Genomic DNA, 22753 nt, shown 5'->3' on the forward strand with positions numbered 1-22753 from the left:
CATGCAAATGCTTTGCAGTGCGCCCTCGCTCCCCATCTGGGCCGGGTCTGTTGTTAGTGATTCCGAAAGTTTTTTTTCTGGTAGAAAAGATCCGTGCGCGAAGATCCTAGGTTGATGATTTTCGGACACCCATCTCTGTCCTTTTCCAAGCGGGTACATTCGAAGCAGTAGAACGCGTCGGAAATGCCCTGGGGACATGTTAACATGCGCTCTGTAATTCCAAATTCCTATCTCATCAAACATACCTCGCCACCGCACACAACACACTTGTTCTGATAATTCCCAAAGCTGCATTCGTCGCAGATTCTGACGAGGGTGGTAGGACGGACATAGGAATCGCATACGGGGCATTTACCGTCGCATTTGTCGCAGAGGCGGCCGATGGCGATACCGGATTGCTTGCGACACATGACGAGATCGCTGTGAGAGGTGTCAGTTATTGTCTTGGATAGTGTGTGTATACATGTATATGTATATAGATATGTATATATAGATATATACACATCTTGTTTGAACAGGGCAGGACAGGTAAGAAATCAATGGAGGGGGTAGGTCTGGAGGACTGGGGACTCACGGATGATGGCGAGACATGATGAAAGGCGCTGTATGAAGCTGTGTTTTCGGAGTCTTTGAAGCGTACCCGTGGTGCAGTGTATTTGTTGGAAGGTAGAGTCGATGCAGAAGTGAGGGTATTGTATTGTCGATGTTTTGCGCTCGTCGATTCTCTGTCCCAAAAAACCCACAAGGCTGTTGCGATGCCAAGCCATACCACTCCTCGGGCCGGCAGCTCAGCTCGAGCTCGAGCTCAGCTGGCCTAGCCCCACGCAATCCCTACCTCTCTTCGCCCGCACCCATCTAGCCCTCAATACTTGACCCATCTACATACTACTGTGCAGGAGCAGAAAGACGAAGAAGAAGCAGAGAAAGAGAAAGAAAGAAAAAAAAAAAAAAAAAAGAGGGAGAGGAAGAGAAAGGGGAAGAGGCGGAGGCGGAGGCAGAGGAAAGCATGGCTGACACCACTGGGTATGTACTGTACCTTACCTCATGAACTGCATCCTTCCGCTGCTCTATAATGCTAATCTTTGCTTCAGCCCAGTCGCTTCAGCTATCGTCTCCCCAGATGCTGAAGCCAGAGTGGATGCTGAAGCTGAAGCCCCTGAAGCTCCTAAATCTCCCAAAGCTCCTCTAAAACGGCGACTGTCCTCGGCGTCCGACTCGGACTCGACATCGAAGCGACCCAAGTGTTCCCCTGATGCACCTCTGCGCGATTTTTCCCAGCCAATCCAGTCTGTCAGAAAGGAGCCAGAGGTTAAGAGCGAGGATGCGCTTCAAAAACGTCGGAAGAGCAGCGTTCAAGAAGAGAAGAGGCGCGGGCAGCGATTATTCGGTGGACTGCTAAGCACACTCAGCCAGAGTACGCCAAATGGTCAGCAGAAGCGACGGCTGGATATCGAGAAACGCCAGCAAGAGAAAGCTAAGCAGCAAAAGGCCGCCGACGAGGCGCGGAGGAGAGAGAAGCTCGCAGATTTAAAGACTGTCCGGAAGGCTGAGCAGATCATCTACGACGAAGCTGAGGTCCGTGATGTCCAATGGGGAGGGCAACGGCCATATTCTGATCGGCGATACAGATGCGAACACGACATTCCAACCTTATAGCAATGGCGCACTTCCTCTACACAGCATCTGAGCCGAGAATTGTATGTTGTCTTTACCGATTCATTCGCTATTCATGCTGATAACTGCGCAGTACTACAGCCCGTGGAAACTGCTGTCACGAGATGAAGAGCGAATCAGGACCCAGATTAAGGAAGCCGAAGCCACGATCGACAGAGAAACCTCACAATTTAAATTGCGATATCCGGACCGATCTGTGAGAAATGATTCCAGGACAGAAAAAGCTGACAGCATGTCAAAAGAGACGCCGGGTGAGCCTCTAACCGAGTCTCCCTCTGTTCCCAACATTGATGTTACTACTAATGATCCCCCTGAACTACAAGCACCACAGTCTGAGCAGAACAAGGATGAGAATCAGGTCCAGGAGGAGCATACTGGCGAGGTTGTCGTGGAGAACGATGAAGATACGGTCATATACTGAGAGCAAGCTCAAGGTCCCGTCTCGCTGTAGAGTTTAGTCGCTCCGAAGACTTCCTTAGGAATTTAGATTCCGCGTTTGTCAACTCTGGCTTCTACGGCCGTATATGATGCACGTGATGAGCGATTTATTTCAGACAACGTTTCGGCAACACCGGGTCCCACAGTGATTCCAGGAATCGATTAAACCGTCAGGAGGCCATAAGGCAGAAACAGACATACGTAGTACCGGTAGTAGTACACGCATAACACAGCCTCCTTCGCTACCTTCTCAGCTACCTTTTCCGCTACTTTCGCTACTTACTACGTACTACGTCCTAGGCGTAAGTATTTACCCCTCGAGGGTAAAGTAACCAAAGGGTTTAAAGTGGAAACTAAACTTTTAAGGCACCTTCGAAAGGTAATACGTAGTACTTAAGGGTGTGTTTGGCTCACAGTTGCAGGTCCGTGCAACTAAGCAGTTGAGTTGATCCTAAACAGGATCAACTCAAAAGGTACGTAGCAGTAGTACTACGTACTCTCCCCCCTCATGAATAAATGTCGGACCCAGTTTAAGCCCATAAATTATAAAGCGGTGGTTTCTTGATGGCCCAAAGCCTTGTAAACTCTATTGTATAGACTAAATACTGGCTCAAAGATACTTTTCAAAGCTGAATCCTTATAAGGTGATTGGTTTAAGCCTTGATAAGATCTCTTGCGAAATCATACTTTCGACATTTATTCATAGGGGGGGAGAGTAATAGTAGAAGTTGCACGGACCAAGGCCTATTTGGCTCGCAACTACCGGTAGCAAATTGAATAGCAAACTGCAACTTAAGACTCAGAGAAAAGAATTAATTCGTTACTACAACCACTAAGTGTTTGTTAATGCAATAAACTCAATATTAACAACGCCACTATGTCGATCCCTTCAAATTCGAGATTTGCTATTACGAAGGCCCCTCTTGCAAGTCTCTTTCTTAAAAAGTGTCGATAAGCCCGATCTAACGCTGTATAGAAAAATCGCAAGCTGTTCTTTCGTCCGCATATATCGAGTATTTCGAAGTTTAGCTTTAGGTATCAAAAGGTCTTGAATGTACCGAAATCCTTTCCGAGTAACTCCTAGGTTATTCTTGATTCGTAGTAGTAGTAGGTGGCTTGTAAAAAGCTCTTCTACTTATTAAAGGCCTGTCAGATCGGAAGTATGCTGAGGCGTTTTTGCGAAATTGTTTTTGTAGTATTGAACGGCGGCGCAAGCTCCGATTACAGCGATAATAATTTTAATATTGCGATTCCGTAGATTGCGTTTTTTGAAAATAGTCTTCGGAGAATCGGAGAAGGCATAATGAAAAGGTTGCGTAATCGAGAATTATCAAAAAGAAAGTGAGTATAGAATAAAAAAAAGGGGGGGGGGGGGGGGGGGGGGGGGGGGGGGGGGCGAAAAAAGCTTGCAAATTGAGCTTGCAACTTAAGACCTAAAGCTTTTTGCTTAAAGTCCGATTTATAATAGTAGTACGTAGTATATGATGCAACTCGGTTGCAAGGTCAGATGCACATTTTACGAGATTTACGAGCACGAGCTAAACAGTTTGAAGCAATTCTTGCATCTTGACGTGCAACTTAAAGATGTAAGAATATTTTAGTAATGCAACTTGGCTTGCATCTGCGAGCCAAACACACCTTAAGCTTGTACCGTAGTACTACTACGTAGTATATAAACACCGAGCTTTTTACCGTTTGACTTAAAGCAAATTCAACGAAATAAAGACCATTTTTAACCTTTCTATAATATCGAGCACGTGCGCTCGATTTTTTTTACGTTACCTTTACTTTTTTTACTTAGCTTAGCTGATTATAAGCTATTTCTGCCTTTTACTCCCCCCATAAATAAATGTCGGACCGAGTTTAGGCCTATAAATCATAGAGCGGTGGTTTCTTAGTGGCTCAAAGCTCTGTCAACTCCATTGTATAAACTAAAAACTAGCTCAAAGATAATTTTTAACCTAAATCTTTATAAGTTAATTGGTTTAAGCTTTGGTAAGATCTTTTGCGAAATTATACTTTCGACATTCACTCTCCCCCCCCATGAATAAATGTCGGACCGAGTTTAGGCCTATAGATCATAAAGCGGTGGTTTCTTAATGGCTCAAAGCTCTGTCAACTCCATTATATAAACTAAAAACTAGCTCAAAGATACTTTTTAAAGCTAAATCTTTATAAGTTAATTGGTTTAAGCTTCGGTAAGATCTTTTGCGAAATTATACTTTCGACATTTATTTATGCGGGGGGAGAGTATTGGCTTAAAGATACTTTTCAAAGCTGAATCTTTAGTAGTATATAGTATTACGTACGTACGTAGTAAGTTGATTGGTTTAAGCCTTGGTAAGATCTCTTGCGAAATTATACTTTCGACATTTATTCATGGGGTAGGAGAGTATCGATAACGTATATTCACTTCGAAATAAACCGCTACTTAAATTAAAAAAGCTCTACGTTTATTATTACGTTATGTATTGATTCGAGCGTGCACGTAATGCTCTTCGAACTTCCGCTTTCAGCCTTCTTTCTGTTACGGTGCTGGCAGGCAAGCCTTGGTTGAAGGAATACCGATAGAAGATTGGTTAGCCGAAGCTAGCGGCCGCCCAACGAGCCTTGCACGTGATATTCGAACCAAATCAATCACGAGCGAAGCTTTAAATTCGATTCGAATTCGAATTTTCAAAGTATCGGAGTTCAGCGTCCTAGCCGATTCTGCGAGCGCGCTCATTGGTCAATTGTTTACGGAGTAGTAGTACCGGTAGAAGTAGTAGTATTGTTTTAGCGCCTGTTGCGGATCCTAAAAAGGAGTCCGTCCGACTTACCACCTTCCTAAGAGTTCTCGGCTGACTCTGGTCCGGCCTCGACCCCCGTCGCTATGCGACTTGAACAGCTGGCGCCTAGCTAGCTATAGCAGTCTGTATCTGCTTGACTTTCCTTTTATGGTTTTCCTTTAACGAAAGGTTTCTTTCTATATGATCTATCCTATTTATAAAGGAAGGGCGCATGCGATAGTAGCCCTCGTTACAGCACTATAAATTGCTTTCTAGGGCCTTCTTGTATGTAACTCCTTAGCTTAGCACGTCGCCGTACCCTATGAGAGGTCCCAGGGCGGCAAGCTTCGCCTGCTACCCGCCCGACGTAAATAAATATAACAACAACAACAACAACAACCTTCCTAAGAGTATAATAGCGTGCCGGCATTAAGTCCCACCTATAAGCACTCCGCAAAAGCAAGTGGTATCTTAATTAATTACGTAGTAAATAGTTTTTTAAACACAAAGTCTATCTATATCGATAATATAAAAACCCGTAAGAAAAGAACCAAATCGATATGGAGTCTCGGGTCTTTAATCTCGCGATATTGCAGCTCTAATATATCTTAATGCTTTTTATTAACGGCAGATTTGATTAGAAAAGTGTCAATTGCGGCGGTCGCCTTTTATTGCGATTAGTTATTAGCAGCTCAATATACTGTCTTTCCGATCATATAATCGAATATCCGACCAAGATCCTTTTTCTTTTTTCCTTTCGTTCGATCTTTTATATTCGTAATCGATTATAATTATAAGCGTCTTCGGGCCAGCTTTTGCTTAAGGTTCTTTTATTGTATAATAATCCCGAGAATTCCGAGAGCTAAGCCGCTATCGTATCTACTACGTACGTAGTACTTCGTTCTTTTACCGTCCTTGTATAATCGATCGTAAATACGGCTTATCGTATCGGGTTCGAGAAAAAGGGTCGAATTCAGTCGTTAGATTAAGTTATCGAGCTAGTCGATAAGGTCGGGTTCGAGTTACTTTCCTTCCCCACGAATACATGTCGGACCCAGTTTAGGCCCATAAATCATAGAGCGGTGGTTTCTTAATAGCTTAAAGCCCTGTCAACTCCACTATATAAACTAAAACCCAGCTCAAAGATACTTTTTAGCTAAATCTTGATAAGTTAATTGGTTTAAGCCCTGGTAAGATCTCTTGCGAAATTATACTTTCGATATGTATTCATAAGAAGGGAGAGTACTACTATATACTACTACCACGGTACAGGCGTAAGTATTACCCCTCGAGGATAGGGAAAACAGGGGGTTTAAAATGGAAACTAAACTTTTAAGGCACCCTCGAGGGGTAATACTTAGGCCTGTACCGTAAAGAGTACCTTCCTTATCTCACGAGAAAACGGATTGACGAGTAGCGCTCGTGGCGCTGCATTTTCCACGGTAACAGCGGCCAAAGCGGTTGGGGACCGAGTTTTCCGGACTGAGCCTCGCTCAAACTTGACAGACTGAGCCTTGCTCAAACTTATAAAGAGTTGACTTTCCCCCGCCCTTCCCCACCTCCACATTTCAGTCCTGCGTTAATAATAACATCCAAACAAAGATGGTCGACAGTATCACTCCTTATGACCCTCGGGTCCAATACAAGACTGCTATCCTTAATGGCGTTACGTACAACTACATCCTGGCCGAGCCCCTTGGTCAGATCCTCTACACCATCTTCCTCATCCACGGTTGGCCCGATCTTTCCTTCGGATGGCGCTATCAAATTCCTCATCTCCTATCGCTCGGGCTTCGAGTCGTGGTTCCAGACATGATGGGATACGCAGGAACCGACGCGCCTGAGTCCCTAACATTCTACACCTATAAGCGGGCCGCTGACGATCTGGCCGCTCTCGCTCAACAACTGGGACTTTCAAGCATCATGTTGGGAGGACACGATTGGGGAGGAGCCATTGTCTATCGAGTCGCCCTCCACTATCCTAAGCTCATCAAGGCCATGTTCAGTGTGTGCACTCCGTTCGCACCACCCCGAAAAGAATTCCTCGACGTTACGGTAATGCCAAATTTCAAGTACCAAGTGCAGCTCCGTGGCCCTGAAATCGAAGCCGAGATTGTCGGAAAGGAGAAACTGAGAAAGTTCTTGACCGCCGTGTACGGAGGACGAACCCCAGAAGGAGAGCCTGGATTCACCGTCGCCCAAGGGCTCCTCTTTGACGCGCTCCCCAAGATTACCCCAGGCCCTCTCGTGAGCAAGGAGGAGATGGACTTCTATGTCGAGCGATACGCCTTGAAGGGCATCCGCGGGCCCTTGAACTGGTACCGGACGCAGGAGCTCAACTTTGAAGACGAGAAGCTGATGGCGGCCGAGATGGAGGGTTTCAAGTTTGATATTCCCACGCTGTTCATTGCTGGCGCGAGGGATGAAGCGTTGCCGCCGTCCATGTCTGTCGGAATGGACAAGTGGTTCCGGAGTCTGACGCGGGGGGAAGTTGATGCGTCTCATTGGGCGCTGTGGGAGAAGCCCGCGGAGGTCAACCGTTACATTGAGGAGTTTTTGACCGGCCAGATCAGCGCGGGGAAGGCCAGTCTGTGATGGATCTGTGATCAGTAGATAGATGCGTGAATATTACCCATCCACCTCTGCCATCAGCAAATTTTGGAATGCCCGTGTTAGAATTGAACGTAGAGGTGCATTTGATAGGGTCTCGGAGCAAAATTTGAGCTACATGACCGCGGGTTTTACAGCAGGTGGGTGGATAGGTTCGGCTTCCTGACCGTGAGATCACCGTCGCGGTTCCGGTTTCTCGACTACTACTGTTCAGTCTCAAAGGAGGCCCACCCCAGCGCGCCGACGAATATATCGTCCGCCCGTGCAATTATCGGAAACCCTCTTCAGTACGGAATGCGTGTGATCTCCACGAAAGCCTTGTCGGCGGGAGCGAGTTCGATAGGTGTGATAGACAACTTGACCTCTTGCCTCAATCAAGTAGATCGGATATTCCTCTCAAGCATCTCCTCTTTTTCCTCTTCCTTACTCCTTTCTTCTCTTCTCCCTCTTTGTTTTCAAAGCAACGTGTATAATGATGACGTCTGGACTACCTATGCTCTCTTTCGACTTTTCCGGAGGGAGTACCCATGTTTTTTGATAGCCTGAGATTTATCATTACTATCACATGGCAGATTGGTACTTCGTTACAGTTTCAGACGGGTTCGGGGAAAATATATATTGAAGGAGAGAGGGAGAGAGACTGGCTAGGTAGCTTCCACTCCGTTTCGTTGTGATAATTAATTATAATATAGCATAGCTTTTCGCTTAATTTACAGTCTGCCACCGAGCCCTTCTTCCAACGAGTGTCCTGCAGTGCAGCCTACTCTGTATACCCATCGTAGATGCTTTCACCTCTTACTAGGATTCATCTACCTGTACTACACAAGCAATAGGTATCTAGGTAGGTAGTTCCTCCGCAGAATTAGCGTCACTACCAATTTTCTTCTTATATATATACAAGGTCTAGCCTCTGGCTGCCCTCCGCAAGCTCCGGGGCCAGAAGAGACCTTGCTTCGCCCGGTCGTGGTGCGAGGCTGCCTTCCGCATCGATTTTTGTCGTGCGGGTATAAGGGTTATAAGACTGGTTACTGCAATGTGCATTGCAGGTCTGCTTTTGCACATCAATTTTCTATAAGAAATAATCTTTAAAAGGATATAAAGAAAATGTGACGCTTTAGCCCGGCCGCGAGCTAAAACTTACGGCCTTCCGCAAGCTCCGGGGTAAGTTTTCCGGACTTCGCGGTGTAATATTCGTAGCTATATAATCTATAATAATAGCTTCTTTTAGCGCGATGCAGCTAGCTATCTCTTAAATATCTATATAGTCTTTTTTTTTATAGAATAGCCCTTTTCCGCGCGATGCAACCAGCTACTTTTCGAGCATCTAACTTATAGCAATAGCTCTTTTCAGCTCGGTGCAGCTAGTTACAGCCCCTTTCAGCCCGATGCAGCTACTGTGATGGCCTGAGGCTGCTAGGCCTCTTAGAAGCACGTGCACGCTAGGGGGGTACATAGATTTCTCCCACCAAGGAGAACTTAGAAATATCATCCTCTCCACACAACCAGCTTCCCCCCCCCCATTTAGAAGTGCTACCTAGGTATCTTTTAAGCATTTAATTCGTAGCAATAGCCCTTTTTAAAGCGATACAGCAAGCTGGTTTTCGAGCTTTTTTTTTTTTTATTAGTTAGCTATTTTTCAATAGAAAATAGTTCATAAGAAAAGGTTTTAATAAAAGTAGATTAAAAAAAGTCGATTTCAATCGCAGAAACGCAAATCTAGCTCGTTGTTGTTGTTGTTGTTGTTGTTGTATTTATTAACGTCGGGCGGGTATCCAAAACGCAATGCTTGGACCTTAAGGACCTCCCATAGGGTACGGCGACGTGCTAAGTAGAGGAATTATATATAAAGTACTATCTTAGCTGAATACTTGTAAACCCCTTAAAAGCAATTCATAGTGCTGTGCGTCGAGTTTTCTTTCGACAATTGTCGAACACGTATAGCTTTACGAGCGGCTTCGATACGTATAATATAAACATCGTTTTCTTTCGTAGAGCTAAGAAAGCTCGCGTTCGTAGTCTTTAAGTAAAGCCGGTATATTTGCAAAACGCTTTTTTAAAATCGCAATACCGTGTTTTCGATTAATCGAACTAAGCCTTTCTTATCTTATCTTTTATATACGTTTCTTTTTTATCGCAAATCTTTTTAGTCTTTTTAATCGGTATGCCCGTCAAGTATAAATTATAGTCGGCGTAATATTCGAAAAGAAAAAGAAAAGAGGTTTAGAATCGCCGGTAAAAGAAAATCTCTTCGAAAAGACGTCGCATATCGATGATTCAATTTCGGCTCTTTAGACTCTTTATCTTTTTTTTTATCGCAAAAGAAAGAAAGAGAAAGAGCTAAAAGTTCGTAAAAGGCACCTCGTATAAGTAAATAATCGTAGCCCTTCGAAATCTAGCTCGTTACACTCGCAAGATCTCCTTTTCTCTATTAGCAAGCGCTTAGTTAAGTTTCTAGTATTCCTCGATAGCCCAAGCTTAAATAGATGCACTTAATCAACGTCACTAGCGTAGGTCAAGTGACCGCATTGTTAACAGTTTACGGTCTTAGCCAGGATCCACATTTAGCTCAACATTATATTAGATTAGATATTAAATATATATATATAAAAAAAAGGGAAAAAGAAGGGAAAGAAAAAGAAAAAAAATCTCTCTAAAACCGAACGATTGATTTTCCACAAACGTGTACAACCAATACAAGTATCAAGACAACAAGAACATACCTAGCTTGAACACAAAACAATTTTTGTTCCAACTGACACTGCTTACTCTGTAAAGAAGTATCAAAGCAGGTTTTCTAAACCTTATTATTTATACCCCGCTCTCTACGCACCCCTCCTCTTGCAAATCCAAACCCGAATGCAAATCCAAATCCGAATGCAGATGCAGATCCAGATCCAAACCACCTAGCGCGTCCAAACTCAGGTAATCACTACATACGAGAGAGATCCATACCGTACCCCAGCCCCTCTTCTTACATGCCAAAAGAATCAACCCTTTTTAACAATCTAGTTAACGATCGTGGTTTCCGCTTGTCAAGCGGATGAGTTTCCGCGGGCGATCGGGGTTCGAATTTTTGGGTAGAGAGGAAGAACACAATACTCTCGTGCTAGGACTTCATGTCCTTGTGCCAAAAGCCTGGGTAAGTAAATAGATAAACATAGAAGTCCTTCTTTTTTAGTTTTTGTTGTTGTTGTTGTATCTCTTCTAATTTGTTGAGAGAGAAAGAAAGAAAGAAAGAAAGAAAGAGAAAGCCTTTCATCATTGATTAGTCTTTTTTTTATTTCCTTTCCTTTCTCAACCTCCACCCCACCCCACCTCCACCTCCAACCCCAGGCTTATAATCCAGATTCAGATCCAGATCCAGATCCAGATCCAGATCCAAATGAATAACTCAACAGCGAAAAGCGCTGCCTTATTTCATGATATCCAATATATATTCCATATATATATATATTTCATCATGATACATCTCCTCCTATCTATCCTCCACTGATCTCCACTCGATATAATACAATCCAATCCAATACAATCCAATCCAATCCAATCCATACAGGCAGATATCGATCGGCATTCGCTTGCTTGCTTGCTTCCTTCCGGTCTGCAATCGCTTGCTTGCTTGCTTGCTTGCTTGCTTGCTTGCTTACTTGCCTGCTCGCTTGCTTGCTTATGCCGACCAAGACTGAAAAGACTGAAAAGACTGAAAAGACTGAAAAGACTGAAAAGACTGAAAAGAAAGAGGAAGAGGAAGAGGAAGAGGATATCCCGCCTAAGCTAAGCGAGCCGAGGATTAACCAAACGATACGAGGTGCTGTTGTGTTCTTCTTCAAGTCTTTTTTTTTTTTTTTTTTTTTTTTTTTTTTTTTTTTTTTTTTTTTTGTCCTCTTGAGATTCTACGGATTTTACGGATCCGGCTTGGCTTCGGCTGGGAGAGCGGGCGACGATGGTTCGTTCTATTTTGCAAGGCTTTGAGTGGCAGGTAAGCATAGGTACAGTAAGGTACCGTACTCGTACGTGGAGGGAAAGGGCGAGAGGGCGAGGCGGGAAGGATAGTTGATAATTGATAACTTGAGTCCTTTTCGGATTGGATGCTCATCTACATCTACTTTTCTTAGCATCTTTAGCATCAGCGCCAATTGGCATCAGCATCAGCATCTATCCATTCGCTCAAACCTCGTACCAGCAGCTACTAGATATCCGTGGAAGAGGATCCACCTTTTCACCAAGTCACGACTCACCACCCCCCGCCAGCAGGCCACAGGAAGACCCCCCCCCCCCGACAGCCACGGCCATGATAATCCTACGAGTCCTAGGCTACTACGGCATGGCGGTATGCGTCGCCAAATTCTGCCTGCAGACAGGAATCCAAAACATACCGAGCTGCGCACAAGATGCAGATGATCGCGAACCCGTCGACAACCATGCCGGCCCATCCCCATCGGTGAGAATGCCACCTGCTCAACGGCCACCAGTGCCCTCTACCCCGATGGCAGTGCCCAGCGATGGATTTGCACCCAGACGGCTAAATCCGGGCGCCATCTTACCAACATCCGCGTCCACCGCTGCGGGCAGCGCAGATGACAGTGTCTACCACACCCCCATGTCGGTCGCGATAGCTGTACCCGCTGTGACATCTACGACGGATCCATCGCCATCGTCCACGGTCGCAGGTAGTGCAGGTGATGACCGTGCTGGCAGGTACCTGCTGCCCATCGGGCTGACGACCTCTGCTATCCGGCGTCAGTCCAAGGCCAGATGGTGAACATCGTGGGCTTCTGACCCTGGTGCTGACCACAGGGCATGGTGTAGATGGCTTCCTGCACATCGTGACGAGGGCCGGCTTTTTCCTTGCGGAAAGCAGGGGAATCGATAATAGCCCAGGAAAGCGAGCGCGGATGGGCAGCTGGCAGCACCGAACGGCTCGTTGAATGCGGCCATGGATGATTGAGAAAACGAAGCGGAGAATGAAGGGAGGGTGCAGAATGTATCGCGGGTGGTGTGTATGTGTAATTGACAATGGCCATAGCGTGAAGGCAGCGAGAAATGGATGGGTACGGAAGATGGATGTAAAAAGAGAAAAAAGCATTGCATACACGATAACAACGACTCTTCAGCACCGATCAAGAACAGATTTGAACCTATACACCGGGCAAGAGAAGGAAAGGAACGGAATGGCTATACGGGAGATGATGCCGGCTTCATCTCACGCCCCCCGGAGCTGGATCTGCATACGAGTATTGGATACAGCGTATGTGAGAAAGATGCGCTTGCACTGCCATGCCCATCCATTATAGAGATGGGAGAGATGGGAGAGAGGAGGGAGCAAAGAAATGGATGATGATGATGGTGATGGTGATGGTGATAGCTGGACACGTGACTGATGGCAATCAGTGTCCGATCCGACATCGCATCATATCACGTTTCTCGATAAACGTGACTGACTGTCCTTGGCAAGTGCACGCGTCGCCTTCTCTTCTTCGCACAAGGCCAACCCCTCGCCTGACGGGTTCCGATTCGACTTGCCCCAATACCGTAGTTCTTCTCCCGCTTTATCTGATGCTCTGCGAAGGTTCTCGTGTTGAATTGAGCATCAGCGACGATCTATTAAGCCGAGCATAGAATGACATACATACGGACATACGGCGAAATGCCGGCATATCTATCCTGGGCTGACTGACTGACTGACTGGCCTGGTTCTGCAGGCGAGCCGGCTAGATAGTGAGTGAGCCAGCCGATATATATATAGGTCAAGATGATAATGATGGTAGTCGACATGATTGATAGGGAATCGGGAAGGGAAGTGATAGAGTAGGTGATAAATGTGTTTATGCATATATGTAATAAAACAAGACGAGTAAATGAGTTGAGTAGGCCGTAGTCGTTGTACGTCGTTGTACTTCGTAGTTGTAGCTCTGCCTTGATCACGGCGGCCGTGGGCAACTGGGCAACTGGGCAAGGTATGAACTCGCTGCACGTCAGAAGAGATAGGGTGTGTCAGGGAAAAGCCGATCGTGGGGCGAGGCGGGGCAAGGCGGGGCAAGGCGGGGCACGGCGGGGCGGGGCTGTTGAGGGCGGGAGCTTTTGATAGGCTGTGTCTGATTGGCCTTACTTATCTGCAGTACTTACGTACTACGACTATCTGCGAAGCGAGTCGTGTCGTAGTGGGGCACAGCCTGCATGGATCCCCCCCCCCGAGAAACGAAAGTCTGACACATTCCCGTTATCGTTATCGTTATCGATATCGGTAGCGAGCATCGGGAATGATAGCAAAAGCGGTATCGCTATCGGGCTGGCGGGCTGGTGTCGGTATCGTTATTCATCGTCATCATCGTCCCTTCGGTCTGGGGTGGACAACGACAGGGCCAGTCCCGTTCGTTGGCTCCGTATCTACAGAGCAGAGTAGGACGATATATAGGGATGATATGTGGAGAACGATGAGACCAATCGACAGACTGGCAATGTCCACGGAGAAAGTGCGACGGAAGACCGGCGTCAACGGCACTGAATGGAGGGGAGAGAACATGGGGCTGGCGGAGTGGGGGGGGGGGGGGGAAGGGGTGGGATATGGCCGATCATCGGGGAGGGGAGGAGGGGAGGGAGAGGGAGAGGGGAAGGGGAAGGGGAAGGGGAAGGGGAAGGAGCTACGGTAGCTACTAGTACTTACAGTACAATTACCGGTAAATGTTCATTCATTCATTCATTCATGCTTGCTTGCTTGCTTGCTTACATACATACATACATACATACTACAGACCGACCCATTCCCTTTGCGGAGCACACCGCACACCCACCTTAGATATACTTTGCTGCCCCTCCAAACCTCCTCGACCAGCTTTTCTCTCTTCCTCTCTTCCCCCCTTCTCACTGTCTCACTGTCTCACCGTCTCACCGTCTCGCTGTCTCGCTGTCTCACCGTCTCACCCACCCACCCACCCACCCACTCATCCTCTCACCCATTCACAATGGCTCCAGCCAGTACTCGATCTTCGTCCATCTCGTCGGCGTCGACAACCAGCTCCAGCTCCAGCTCCAGCTCCAGCTCCAGCTCCACCCCCACCTCCAGCTCCACCCCCACCTCCATCTCCAAAGACGCAGATGCGCCGCCCACGAAAAAGAAATTCGCTTGCAGCTTCCCGTCCTGTGGAAAGTCCTTCTCCCGGTCCGAACATCTGCATCGCCATGCCCTGAACCACAAGGACGGTAACAACACCTGTCAGAGGTGTAGCGCGCATTTCCGTCGGCGGGACCTGCTGGGTGAGTACAGTTCTGCGATCGAGCCATCGATCGGGGGAACCCCCCGCCGCTGACCGTAGGCGCAGACAGACACATGGCCCGCCACAAGGAGAAGGACGACGAGGCCGGAGGAGAAGGGCTCGGCTTTTTGGCGACCAGAAAGAGGCTGTGGAGGGATGCCGACGGCAGCATCGTCAATGCCCGCCGGCCATCTTCCACACACTTGCAGGACAGCGCAAAAAGGCGACAACTGAGCCGCGGCAGTCGCAAAGACTCCAGCTCCTCCAGCGCCCCGGACCACGCCCCCGCCTCGCAGTCCCTCCTCACACGGCCGATTCCCATATCGCGAACAGGCTCGACCACCGCCTCTTCCACCATCGTGGAGGGCAGCGGCACCGCGCCGCCGCCACGGTTAGACCGCCCGGCGGCTGCGGAAACGGCATGCAAGATATCCGAAGTCGACGAGGACAGTCAGCCGAGCTGGCTCAAGCTCCCGACTCTGCCCTCGCCCCCCATCTCCGAGCCGCAGTCGGCGATGCAGAGCCCCAGCCCGGAACTATCCGACCTCGACACGCTGTACGAAGACTCGTGGCCGGTCATGCACCACGGGCTGCCCGAGATCGTCAACCACAGCCCGATCATGGGCCGCCAGTCGGAATACCCCGCGAGCCCGTCCTGGGGGCCTCAGCCGTTCCAGACGTTCATGGGCGCCATGGCCGAGCTCTCCTACGACGACATCTTCAGGCCCGAGACGGGGCTGTACGATTGGCAGGCCTGGAACAGCCAGGTGCTGTCGAGGTGTCGAGAGGAGAAGTTTGAGCCGTTTGCGGAGAAGAGGGAGAGGGAGTGGAATTTATACCCGGGGCAGGATCAGGCGCCCTTCAAGAGGACCTTTGGACTGGGAACGTGCTAGGCAGAAGAAAGACGTCTGGGGTCCGAGCTAGTCATCAGGATGGAGCATCTAGAATCAGTCACCACATTGGAGCCACGCTCGTGGGCCCATCGACTGTCGGCCCCGTCGGTCGGTCTACCTTCTTCACCGGGTCGTGTTGCAGATATCTCTGGCACTCGGCCGCGAAGGCGAGCTGAAACAAAATAACGTGTTATGCCCTTCAAACCAGAATGACCGTCGACGGTGGTGTGCAAGTGACCAGCTGGCATGCATCTCGTCGCCTTCGCCTTCGCCTTCGCCTTCGCCACCTTGCCCTGCACCTCTGCTCTAGCTCGCTGTGGAAGGTGCAACAAAATATATTTACGTAGAAGGAAGCTAGCTATCTAGATATATATATACAAAAGGGTACCGAAGTTATACATCAAAAGTGAATGATTCCATCGAATCACGTGATTAGTAACCACCGGAGCCGCGTTGGGGGGTCGATGGATAAGGGGTTGATGGATAACCAGTTCCATAACCTTTTCCAGTAGTACTTCCAGAAGCACTTCCGGAAGCACCCCCAGAAGCACCCCCAGAAGCACCTTTTCCAGTAGTACTTCCAGAAGCACCTCCAGAAACTCTTCGTCCACCCGTCTTGTAGTGTGCAGCCTTGATGATATCCGCCGCCTTCTCCGCCACGGAATACACCGTCGTCATGGTGTGAGACGCCGGCAAAATCGGAATCACACTGGAGTCGACAACCCTCAGTCCCTCCACACCGTACACCTTGAGCTGGGTGTCGACCACCCCGCCTTGGGCTCTCGCACCCATCTTGCACGTACCAGCCGGGTGATACAAGGTCGCGGTCGATGCTTCGAGGAACGCGTCGAGGGCTTCATTGCTCGTGACATCGCCACCCGGGACGATCTCGACGGCTTGGAGCTCGGCAAACCCACGAGCCTTGACGAAGCGGCGCGCGAAGGAGATACCCTCGCGGAGGAGGGCCTTGTCGAGCGGGTTGCGCAGGAGTCCCAGGTCGGCGACGGGGTTGTCAAAGGGGCTTTTGGATGTCGCCTTCACGCTACCACGCGAGTATGGGTGTTGCAGGCCGAGAATAACGACGCCGTGGTCGACGATCACTTCGATGATAGCCGCGTCCGTGGCGAGCAGCTTCTTGTTCAGCAGGGCGTATTGAGCCGCGTAGCCCTTGGCGACCTCGGCGGGAACGTCGGCTGGCAGCGACACCGAGGGGGAGCCGGCGGCGGCTTGCTTGGCCATGGCGGCCGAGTTATTGCCCATCATCGAGAGCGGTAGGAACATGAGGAAGTCGGCCGTGGGAGAGGCCAGGGGACCCGTGCGCTCCGAGTCGTATTGCTGTCTGGCTTCCGCCAGCTGGGTGGCATTGCTGGTTAGGCTGTTCTGGATGAAGGGAGCAGTGACTGCGAGTTGTTCTGTTAGCCATCATCGGCGCCCACCGATACGGCATACGGGGGTACTTACTCGTATTGACGAGAACAATAGAGACGTGGTCGTGCAGGTTGTGTCCAACGGCGGGAAGATTTACCACAGTCGATATGTTCAGGGATTTCAGGAGAGTCGCATCACCAATGCCAGAATGTTGGAGAAGCTGCGGCGAATGAAGTGCTCCGGCAGCGACGATGGCTTCCTTCTTGACAGATACTTTCCGTACTCGACCTTTGGCAGAGGCGACAAACTCGACCCCGGTCACCTTGACAGCTCCCTTTACTCTTTTTGTCACGATCTTGGTAACAGCGTTGCCGGTCAAAATGTGGTAGTTTGCTCGACTGGAGGCAGGTGAGTAGTAAGCCTCTTCAGCTGATTGGCGGGTAACCTCGACAGGATCCAAGTTATGAGGGCAGAAGTAGCCACCAAAGGCGCGTCCGCTTGCCTGGTCGTTGATGGGAATACCCATCGCCTTTGCGGCTTGCACAGTGTTCTCTAGATTCCGTGTCAGCCATCGTGTCGCACATCTATCTCCACGTAGGAACGGGTCTGCTCACTGGTATACGGCCAGAACCAAGGAGAGAAGGTGGCTTGGATCGGGCCGGATTGACCATAGAATTCCGGAGAGTAGTTGAGGTCCGGATACTCAGTCGTGATCTCGCTATTCGGTGGTGACATGGTCTCATACTGTACAGTCGTTAACCCTGGAGTTCGTCTCGTGTTTACCGCATCCACGCACCTTCTTGTAGTATGGGAGCATCGAAGCGAAATCCCAGCCTTTGTTGCCCAGGGCCGCCCAACCATCGAAATCGGATCGGGCACCACGGTCGAAGACCATGCGGTTCAATTTGGTCGATCCACCCACGACTTTCCCTTGGGGGATCGTAACTACCCGGTCCGCCAAATTGGGTTGGGGGGCATAAGTGGTGTTCCAGTCGTACTTGGTTCCGACTGCTCCACCCGCCAGCCCAGGAATCGTGGTATAATCTTCATCCAGGTCGCTATACCGAGGGTCAGCCTTTGCTACATCGTCAAGGAAGGATATGGGGTACTTGCAAGTCACCGGCCTCGATTATCAGGACCGTGGCCTCTATTTTGGAAAAGTCGGTTAGGAACGTCGCAAGGTCGGAGGGGGAGGAAAGGGGGTTCGGGAGATGGCTACTACTAACCTGGCACTTCGGAGAGTCGGTTGGCAACGGTCAGGCCTGCTGCTCCACCACCGACCACGACGAAGTCATAGGCGGGAAGCAGCTCAGCTGCCCTTTCGATTATTTTCCCATTGAAGAGCGGGTGCGCGAAGGATGGTGTGGCCGAGATGGCGAGGGTCAGCGACCAGACGTTTAACCTAAAGAGTGAAGGCATTTTGACTGCGTTCTCAATCGCGTTTGCTCAACTGCGCCCAAAGATGTTCTGCTTTTTTTTTTTCTGCAACTTTGGAAATATCTGCTGATATATATATTGATTGCGCCGCGAGCGGCCTTGTACAACACTACCGGGGGGGCGAAGCATAATCCAAATGCCGGTTCTTCGCCACGGGTTTCTGCCTAGAAATCTTACACTAGACGACGCAGGCAACAGGTACTGGGGACCAAAAGTCAAGAAACTGCGCCAAAAGTCTCTTTTTTTTTTCTTTTTCTTTTTTCTTCTGACGTAGTCATATAGTAGCTACTTACCAAGTACTACGTATAGTACCCACTGCCTAGGGACTAGTTGTAAGCAGGATAGGTAGGTCGGTAAGGTCAGGTAAGGAGGTAACTCCGTACCCGACGGATACTTACGATCCTCTGCTGTCTTATCTAGGCGTATTTTGACTTTCTTTCTCTCTCTCTCCTTCTTAATTCTCGTTTTTTTTTCTCTTGTTGTTATTATTATTGTTATTACTATTACTATGGAAGACGGAAGACGGAAGGGAAGGTGGCGCGCGCGCGAGAGATGTGCTCCGTCCGATGCAGGTCGTAGGATAGGGATGGTATGTACTACGTACCTACTACTGTACGGGCGGAGGTACTACCTCTGGCTAGCGGTCGTGTTTAACCGACCTGACCCATAACGGGGAACGAGTTTACCTAGTGGGGTAATACCCTCTTTCTTTCTTTTCTTTTCTTTTCTTTTCTTTTCTTTTCTTTTCTTTTCTTTTCTTTTCTTTCCTTTCTTTCTTTTTTACATAGAAATGAAATACCTTCGAAAGCCTCAATCGGGTACAGCCCGGTTGGATTGTGTTGGATTGTATTGTACTATTGGATCATACTATCGTATTGTACTGTTGTATTATCCTCTTGTCTCGATAATCAGCATACGTAGTCGGTCCCTCCTCCGTATAGAGTTACAGTGGAGCGACAGTGGAGTTGACAGTGGAGTTGACAGTGGAGTACGGAAAGGCAAGGGAGGGTGAGGCAAGGTACGTAGTACGAACAAGGTAAGAGATATAGCTCCGATCCGATGTGTATGCGGTATGTACGTAGTAGTAGTAGTAGTAGTAGTAGTAGTAGTACCTAGTACTGATACTGGTACTATACCTACTGCATGTACTCCGTAGGTTCGGAGATATGCCGCTGGGCCCAGCCTTAGCTCGCTAGCTAAGCAGCGAAGTAGCTAGCGAGCTAGCTTGTATCGGGAGCTGCGCAGGGCTGGGCTGGGCCGCAACACGGAGGATTGATTTGTAAGGGATGGCAGGAGCTGAGTAAGAATGAAGAGATGGGTGGAAGTGAGACTAGGCTTGATTTGGGGATGGGGATGTGGGGATGGGGATGGGGATGGGGATGGGGATGGGGATGGGGATGGAGGAATGGATGGAGACGGCTTTTGCAAGCTGAAGGTTACTTTTGTCACTTTTCTTCTTGGGTGTGTCTAGCGATCATCGATCTATCTCTACCTTTTAGCTTGTTATGAGTTGCGGGTAATTTTTTGAGAAGAAGAAAAAGAATAGAAGAGAGGAGGATTGAGTTGGACGGTAAGTATGTAGTACCTACTACCTACAACTAGTAGTAGTACTGTAGTAGTACCTACCTACCTCGGCGTACGAACGTTAACATTAACTTTAAACGCTAAAGTGTAAATAGTGTCAGGTACTAGCTCCATACTCAGATAGGTAAGTAGATAGATAGGCTTGGGTGGGTGCCGGTGCCGGTGCCGGGTGGGATGAGTGAACGAGTGAGTAGGTAGGTAAGTGGGTTGGTTCGTCGTACTCCGACGGAGCGGAGCGGAACGGAAAACGCTACTACGGTGGGGGGGGGGGGGGGGCGGAGAGGGGGAGGGGGATTGGGGTTCGCTCATACTTAGTTGTCCTTAGTTACTATGTACCACCGGTACTTACTAGTGCGGAACGGACGACACGGAGGATAAGTGAGGTCCGAAGGGGGGGAGGGGAGAAGGATATTGAGTGTTTGGTTTGTTTGATCGTTGCAATGTGAGGGAGGCTTTGGGGGGATTGAGTTGGGTTGGGGACGGGCCGCGGCTGTTTGGGAGTTGTGATGTGTATGATCGTGATTAGTTAGCCGAAGGAAGAGTTTCTCAACTACTACTACTGCTACTTCTACTTAAGATGAGTGAGGATGGCTGACGCAAGCCGAACTTTGTTGACTTGTTTGATTGTTGGTTTTATCGCGGTCGAGTGTTTGGGCCTTGTTTCAGATGGATATACAATTACAAGTACTGCGCTTATCGGGTTGATCATCTGTTTACGGAATACAATTTGTTGTCTGTGGTCATTTTGCATTTTAGTTGTATTCACCTCTTGGTATCAAGCACTACTAGGAAGGTGAACGAACATATGCCTATTGTTGATTTGCCCTTAGAGTTTATGCGCGCGTTCCGTGCCGGCGAAGGGAAAAAGGGCCGCCGCATGCTTGCTACTGCACTGTACTCCCCCCATGAGTACTAGTAGTACATGTCGAAAGAATAATCTGGCAAGGGCTCTTGACCAGGGCTTAAACCAATAAACTCATAAGAATCCAGCCTCGAAAAGCATCTTGAGCTCAGTATTTAGTCTGTGCCATTGAGTTGACAGGGCTCTGAGCCATTCAGAAACCACCGCTCTCCGATTTATGGTGCTAGGCTGGGTCCGACACTTCAAAATCGGGGGAGTAGGGTCATGAATGAAGGGTAGGATCCCAAGGGTGGCACGACCCAAAACACTGCAAAAGTCTATCGGTCAGTGCCACCCTTGAGATCGGTGGGATCCTCCCCTTTATTCACGATGGATAGGGGTCTAGGTACTCGTCAGGTGCTCTCAAAGTTACCGGGAAGTCGAATCCAAGGCTTCCGCTCGACTCCGCCTTCTTGTTTACGGCTAGTTGTACGTACTGTAATTCAACTATCGGTGTATCAGAACGGAGCAAGACCAGATTGATACATTTTCAAAGAGGAGGATCAGACACAGTAGCAGGCTTTATCTTGTACTTGGTTGTACTATATTACCCTCTCTACCATGACGGATAAAACCTACTCAATCCTATCTCGCTAGTATAATGTATTAAGCTTGCATGTTTTCTTTCCCTTACTCTCCGTTAAAATCATCTACGATTATCTAATCTTTATCCTTCAAATTCAAGATCTCGGATCACTATATAACCGTGCTGCTAAGCACCGTCACTCTGTCTTGGTGCGGACGGAGATTAGCCACATGGCTACAATTCTTCTTTCATCTTGGCCGCTTCCGTACAGACTTCTCGGCTTTATACGTAGAGAGAGTACACGTGTTTAGCCCATGATACTTTCCAATTCGTCTGATCATGCATGGTACAGGTGCAACGTTTTCTCCCTGCATATTCTTCTTTTCTATTCTTTCCACCTTCTGAACCTCAAGAGCCTGAGAGTCAGTGCGCTGCTTTTTATCAGTCGAGTAGTCGCTTGCTTCCTTACGTGATAAAAGGTCAGATCCAGTTCCCCCCCGCGGCTTACGTCCAGCTAGTAGAACGGCAGCTTTACATTCTGAATGGCGAACAGCTTTATCACCACTATTGCACGGATCGAATACCTATCCACTTACCTGCTCAAAAGGCCGACTCGGTTTACGATAGATTCTATGATGCCGAAAACCGCGCGCGCGTACCAACTCTGTTATACAAACCGATCTTTACAATTTAGATCTGATACGTTTTAACCCTCGCTCGCTTAGGTCGGCCTCCTATCATAATACAGGACTACTGAGTAGTACTCAAAACTACTACGTAGTAGTAGTATACACTGTAAACTCCGCGCCGGCGTCCTTAATAAAAAAACCTCCGAAACTCAAATCTTATATACTCCGATACAGCCGAAACGAAGTCTAATTTAATCTCGGGGACTGAGCTTTTGGGATCTTGGATTCCGATAGGACGGAGAGGGGACTGTTTTCTCCGATGTACATCGAAGATTCGACGCCTTTTCAAGTCGATACCGGCTAAATCGTCGGTTTCGCCTCCTGTTATATGGGCCCCACACCTCCAACAGCCCCCTACTGTACAGTAGTACATACTACGTATGTAAGTCGCAGATACTGGACGCTTACGTAATCTCAGCTTATGCTTGACCGTTAGTATTGCAATAACGTCTTAAGATGCTAAAAGTTGCTTGCATTTATAACTAGAATAATAAAGATCGAACGTTCTGGATCTGACTTTAGAAATTATTGATTGTAAGACGGCCCGTCATCCATACCTGCTTTTCACCGATTTCGCTCAATCAGGTGAGGTACAACCAAAAGTGAATTTCAGCC

The 22753-nt window shown here is 48.4% G+C and overlaps 7 protein-coding genes across 7 annotated transcripts; 4 read left to right on the forward strand and 3 right to left on the reverse strand.

Moving 5' to 3' along the window:
• Positions 1-53: 53 nt before the first annotated feature.
• Positions 54-591, reverse strand: L3040_007067 (uncharacterized protein; the record flags this gene model as incomplete). The annotated part of the gene is made up of 3 exons (XM_007296572.2): positions 54-188; positions 246-420; positions 575-591. 3 exons carry the CDS (start codon positions 589-591, stop codon positions 54-56), a joined length of 327 nt encoding a protein of 108 aa, XP_007296634.1.
• Positions 592-1006: 415 nt separating this feature from the next.
• On the forward strand, positions 1007-2095 carry L3040_007068 (uncharacterized protein; the record flags this gene model as incomplete). The annotated part of the gene is made up of 6 exons (XM_066156148.1): positions 1007-1023; positions 1092-1575; positions 1629-1697; positions 1748-1870; positions 1917-1925; positions 2006-2095. 6 exons carry the CDS (start codon positions 1007-1009, stop codon positions 2093-2095), a joined length of 792 nt encoding a protein of 263 aa, XP_066010957.1.
• A 4387-nt stretch (positions 2096-6482) lies between these two features.
• On the forward strand, positions 6483-7475 carry L3040_007069 (uncharacterized protein; the record flags this gene model as incomplete). Its single annotated transcript, XM_007296574.2, has 1 exon — positions 6483-7475. The coding sequence occupies one exon, from the start codon at positions 6483-6485 to the stop codon at positions 7473-7475; it is 993 nt and encodes a 330-aa protein (XP_007296636.2).
• A 4303-nt stretch (positions 7476-11778) lies between these two features.
• Positions 11779-12415, forward strand: L3040_007070 (uncharacterized protein; the record flags this gene model as incomplete). The annotated part of the gene is made up of 2 exons (XM_007296575.2): positions 11779-12226; positions 12285-12415. The coding sequence occupies 2 exons, from the start codon at positions 11779-11781 to the stop codon at positions 12413-12415; spliced, it is 579 nt and encodes a 192-aa protein (XP_007296637.2).
• L3040_007071 (uncharacterized protein) lies at positions 11946-12289 on the reverse strand (the record flags this gene model as incomplete). Its single annotated transcript, XM_066156149.1, has 3 exons — positions 11946-12049; positions 12110-12214; positions 12268-12289. 3 exons carry the CDS (start codon positions 12287-12289, stop codon positions 11946-11948), a joined length of 231 nt encoding a protein of 76 aa, XP_066010958.1.
• A 2034-nt stretch (positions 12416-14449) lies between the features above and the next one.
• Positions 14450-15633, forward strand: L3040_007072 (uncharacterized protein; the record flags this gene model as incomplete). Its single annotated transcript, XM_007296576.2, has 2 exons — positions 14450-14741; positions 14807-15633. 2 exons carry the CDS (start codon positions 14450-14452, stop codon positions 15631-15633), a joined length of 1119 nt encoding a protein of 372 aa, XP_007296638.1.
• Positions 15634-16065: 432 nt separating this feature from the next.
• L3040_007073 (uncharacterized protein) lies at positions 16066-18420 on the reverse strand (the record flags this gene model as incomplete). The annotated part of the gene is made up of 7 exons (XM_066156150.1): positions 16066-16133; positions 16197-17033; positions 17095-17553; positions 17616-17745; positions 17798-18059; positions 18115-18148; positions 18228-18420. The coding sequence occupies 7 exons, from the start codon at positions 18418-18420 to the stop codon at positions 16066-16068; spliced, it is 1983 nt and encodes a 660-aa protein (XP_066010959.1).
• Between the last annotated feature and the right edge of the window lie 4333 nt (positions 18421-22753).

This window comes from Drepanopeziza brunnea (genome assembly GCF_022702325.1).
Source record: "Drepanopeziza brunnea f. sp. 'multigermtubi' strain 214-2 chromosome Unknown ctg12, whole genome shotgun sequence".
Lineage (NCBI taxonomy): Eukaryota > Fungi > Ascomycota > Leotiomycetes > Helotiales > Drepanopezizaceae > Drepanopeziza > Drepanopeziza brunnea.